Source organism: Lactuca saligna, chromosome 9, assembly GCF_052625555.1.
Source record: "Lactuca saligna cultivar CGN05327 chromosome 9, ASM5262555v1, whole genome shotgun sequence".
Classification (NCBI taxonomy): Eukaryota; Viridiplantae; Streptophyta; class Magnoliopsida; order Asterales; family Asteraceae; genus Lactuca; species Lactuca saligna.
Window position 1 is genome coordinate 13,883,468 of NC_136425.1, and position 4,441 is coordinate 13,887,908.

Below are 4,441 nucleotides of genomic sequence, written 5' to 3' on the forward strand. Positions count from 1 at the left end.
GTCAACCCAAACACAACCCATTTAATTATACAGGTCACGGGTTGGCGGGATTGGAACATAAACCCATATATGACCCACAAACCATTTATTTATACGGGTTCACAGGTTGGCGGGTTCGTGGGTTTGATTTGGGTTTATGGGTCAGATTCCATAAATAAAATTAACAATTAAACATCCAAATAAAAACTAAAAACATTCATACAAACATGTTCAAACTAAACATTAATACAAACATAGTCACATAGATAATTCAAGTACAAAAGTAATAGTCATAATTCTCATTTTCTTTCTTCCAAAAAACAAAGTTAATTCTTCAACACCATTTTCTTCTTTATGATGAACTTCAACCTTCAAGTAGAAAGAAAAGCCAAGGTTAAAACATACGTAAGTAAAAATATATAAATGTATTGTTTTCATTAAAAATAACTCACCAAACGTCAACTTAAAGTTTATTAGAACTTGTAACCTCTGTGTTGTCTTCGGCGATGTTCATATCCATGACGTTTTGAGTTAGTTTATCGACATCAACATGAGTATCAACTGGATAAGAAAGATAAAAAAAAAAAATCAATACAAACTAATAGTTAATATAAGTAAACAATAAATTATAAATACTACCTTTTACTCCAAACAACCAATCCCTACTACAAATTACAGCTTCAACAATTTCAGGCTTCATGGAACTTCGATACTCATTCAAAACTTTTCCACCGAGGCTAAAAGCTGATTCAGATGCTACTGTTGAAACGGGAACACAAAGTATATCCATAGCTAATTTAGCTAATTCTGGATACCTATACTGTTGGGATTGCCAAAACTCAAGTATGTTAATGGAAGAAGTTCTTTTAGTTCTTGGCTCAAGAAGATATACTTGCAATTGACTTTTTTTGGTCGAATCCATATCATCATTATCGTATTCATCAAACTCCTATTATATTAAACAAAATATGAAAAAATTATAATATATTTAAAAAGAAAAAGTATAAAGCAAATATGCAAATGTAATGAACAAAGGACTTACCTCAAGAATACTATGATTAGAGCCTCCTCCAACATTTCCAACACTAGTTTGTCGAGAATTAAAGTCGCCACTACCACTACCACCTCCAACATTTCCATCACTACTTTCTCGAGAAGCTTGCATGTATTCATCAAAAAGTGAAAAAAGTGCCTCCTCAACCCTCTTCAACTGTGATGAACCTTCACCATACAACTTTTTATAGCTAAACTCAACAAAAGAGAACTTATATCACGGATCAAACACCACAGCTATAGCTAACAAAAGATTGAAGTCAGCCCAATATTTTCTAAATTTACTCCACATTTGAGTAGCTATTTTTTTCATATACTCATTAGGACTGTCTTTCGTTTCAACCAACTTCAAATGTATTCCAAATATTTGAGGGAAATACAAATTTGAAGTAGGATACAGAGATCCAAAAAACTGAAGAGTTGCATCATGAAACACTTTAAGAAAACCACACATTTTCTCAACTCTATCCCATTCATCAGAGGATGGGCAAGTTTGAAAGTTCGAATCACTCAAGCTCAAATGAGAAAAAGCCAGACGATAATAAAGCGCACAAGAAAGCATCTTATAAGTGGAATTCCATCTAGTAGGAACATCTTGAACCAAAGCCTTTTTGTAGTCAAGAAGATTTTGAGAGCAAATCTGAATAAATCGATCTTTTCTTAGTGTAGATCCCTTGATATACTTCACAGAATCTCTAAATTTTTCCACCGAAACATCAATTTGTTTCAAACCATCTTGTACAATCAGATTCAAAATATGAGCACAACACCTAAGATGAAATAACTTGCCATCATATACCAAAGAATTCGTCAAACGAAACTGATTCTTAAGCAACTCAACACATACATCATTGGATGCTGCATTATCCAAAGTTATAGAAAACAATTTCTTTTCAATTCCCCAACTTTTAATGAAATAACTTGCCATCAACTAAGAAAAAACTTGCATTATCCAAATGAAATAACTTGCATTCCAAATGAAATAACTTGCCATCAACTAAGAAAAAAGAGCAATTTAAGAAACATACCACGACACGACCTTTGGATCGTTTGAGGGGGAGATACGGATACGCTTCACCAGTCACCACTCCAGCTTCAGTCGATTATGACTCAATTAGTCGATTTCGAGTCCTCGATTTGTGATTTCGATCGTTGAGTAACAAAAGCCAGAGGGGAGAGTGGGACTAACCGGAGTATTGAGTGTCGACGGTGGGGGAGATCGGGAATTCGGGAGTCAGACTGTCGAAGAGACTAGAAGAAGAAGAGGGTCCGATCGATCGATCGTTTGAGGGGGAGATACGGATACACCATACACGATATGATTTAGGGCAAGAAAATGGTCGAAGACTCGAATGGGTAAAATCAAAACAGATTACGACCTTAGGATTAGGAATTAGGATTTACATTTAAAAGTATATATATATATATATATATATATATATATATATATATATATATATATATATATATATATATTAAAAATATAAACGGGTTGGCGGGTCAACCCGTTTATTTTTTGAGAAACCCATATATGACCCGTTTAATTAACGGGTTGGCGGGTTGAAAAACTCAACCCAAACCCGTTTATTTCGTGTCGTGTCGTGGGTCGTGTCGAGTATTGCCAGCCCTAGGCGTAACTCCGGATAAGACTGCCAGCCTCGGTCCAACTGTCTCGCGCGTGCATCGGATGACAAGGAGCGAAGGTACGCTGGGCGTACTGACTTCGGATGTGGGGCGTAGGCGAGGAACGACGTGTCTGAATCCGAGGCGACCTCTGATCTGCGATGGACAGTCTAGATCACTGCGACATCATCGATTCTTCATCAGGTCTCGCAATTTCATGCTTCAACTTTAAAAATTCGTAACTTTCGCGTACGAGCTCCGTTTTTGACGTTCTTTATATCCACGCGACGGTGGGAACGTACTCTACAACTTTCGTTTAGACTCTTTTGGCTAATTTTGAATTTACTTTAAAAGTTACATTATTAACAGACTGAGACACGATTGGTTCGTTAAAAATTCATAACTTCTTCATCCGACGTCCATTTTCGTCTGTCTTTTTACCGTTATGCTACTATTAACGTGATCTTCGATTCTCGTTTAGGATGTGTCGACTAAAACCGCTCGATCTAATATTCGAATTTCGGGTTGTACACTGCTAAGTCGAAACTTCGAAAACTCATAACTTGTTTATACGAAGTCAGATTTGGGCATTCTTTTTATAGACGCTCTCGGTTTAATGTATTATACTACTATAATTAGATCACTAAGTCTAAATCTCTCTCTATCATAAATTCACTATTTATGCTTCCCGGTATCGTGCCGGTTTAGTCGCGAAACCTTGACAGGTCATAACTTCTTTGTTATAACTCGGATTTTGACGTACTTTATATGTATGGAAACCTCGTGACATATTCTAAAACTTGGTTAATGTTATTTATTATAAATAATCTTTTGTCAAAAAAAAATTTCGACACTTATTGACTCTAATTTGACTAGCTCGGATCTGCGGGCGTTACAAAGATGATGATCAATAGATTTTTGGCTTTCCAGGATTTGTACGAGTATGTGTTTTTCATTATTTGTGTAAATTGATTTACGAAGCCAAACAATAGATAGAATAATAAACGATATATTGGAATTGTGTTATTGGTTTCTAGGTTTGATTGTATCTTCATTTATTTTGAAAATGTAATGAGCCTCCAAATTTTTGTGTTGGTGGTGGATGGAGGTGCTTGGACGTGATTACGATCGGTGGTAGTAGTAGGGGATAGGTTAGAGGAAGATAAATGGTGGCGCGATGTTTATAGGAGGTAGATTTTGGCCAAATAATCTATTCATGTAAAATGATATCAATAATAGATAGTAATAATAACAATCATTATCATATTAATGAATAAATATAATTAAATGAAAAGGCTGCATGGAAGCCATGTTAGTGTCATGTGGAATTTTTGGTGACTCGAGTGACATGTATTATGCCAAGTCATTGTTGTACACAGATATATACCTATCATTTCTAAATTTATAAACCTAACTAACTGATCTATAAAGCACTTATAAGCAGTGCACCTAGTTAGTTTATATGTAACATCTGAAAATTCAAGGCCAAAAATTTTATTTTTAAAATAAGTAATAAAGGAACCATTAGTATTAAAAACATTCATCATGTCATCGCATAACAAAACCAAATGTCGATAATCAAAACATATCACAATAAAACATCATCATAATATATCTCCCAGGAATCTTGTGTACGGAATAATGGTATGATGCGCTACAATCATGTCGGCCCCTTTCCCTTCAAAGAAAAGGTACCTGAAACCAAAACTAAAAACCGTAAGCACAAAGCTTAGTGAGTTCCCTCATCATACCACATATCATATAACAAATTCATTGACAAGCATAT

At 35.1% G+C, this 4,441-nt stretch overlaps 1 protein-coding gene across 1 annotated transcript; it reads right to left on the bottom strand.

The window, feature by feature from the left end:
- Positions 1 to 237: 237 nt before the first annotated feature.
- Positions 238 to 1,960, bottom strand: LOC145016012 (zinc finger BED domain-containing protein RICESLEEPER 2-like). Its single transcript, XM_078974456.1, has 5 exons — positions 1,318 to 1,960; positions 1,022 to 1,200; positions 619 to 928; positions 467 to 540; positions 238 to 348 (listed from the first exon to the last, which is right to left on the bottom strand). Exons 1-5 carry the CDS (start codon positions 1,958 to 1,960, stop codon positions 238 to 240), a joined length of 1,317 nt encoding a protein of 438 aa, XP_078830582.1.
- Positions 1,961 to 4,441: the final 2,481 nt, after the last annotated feature.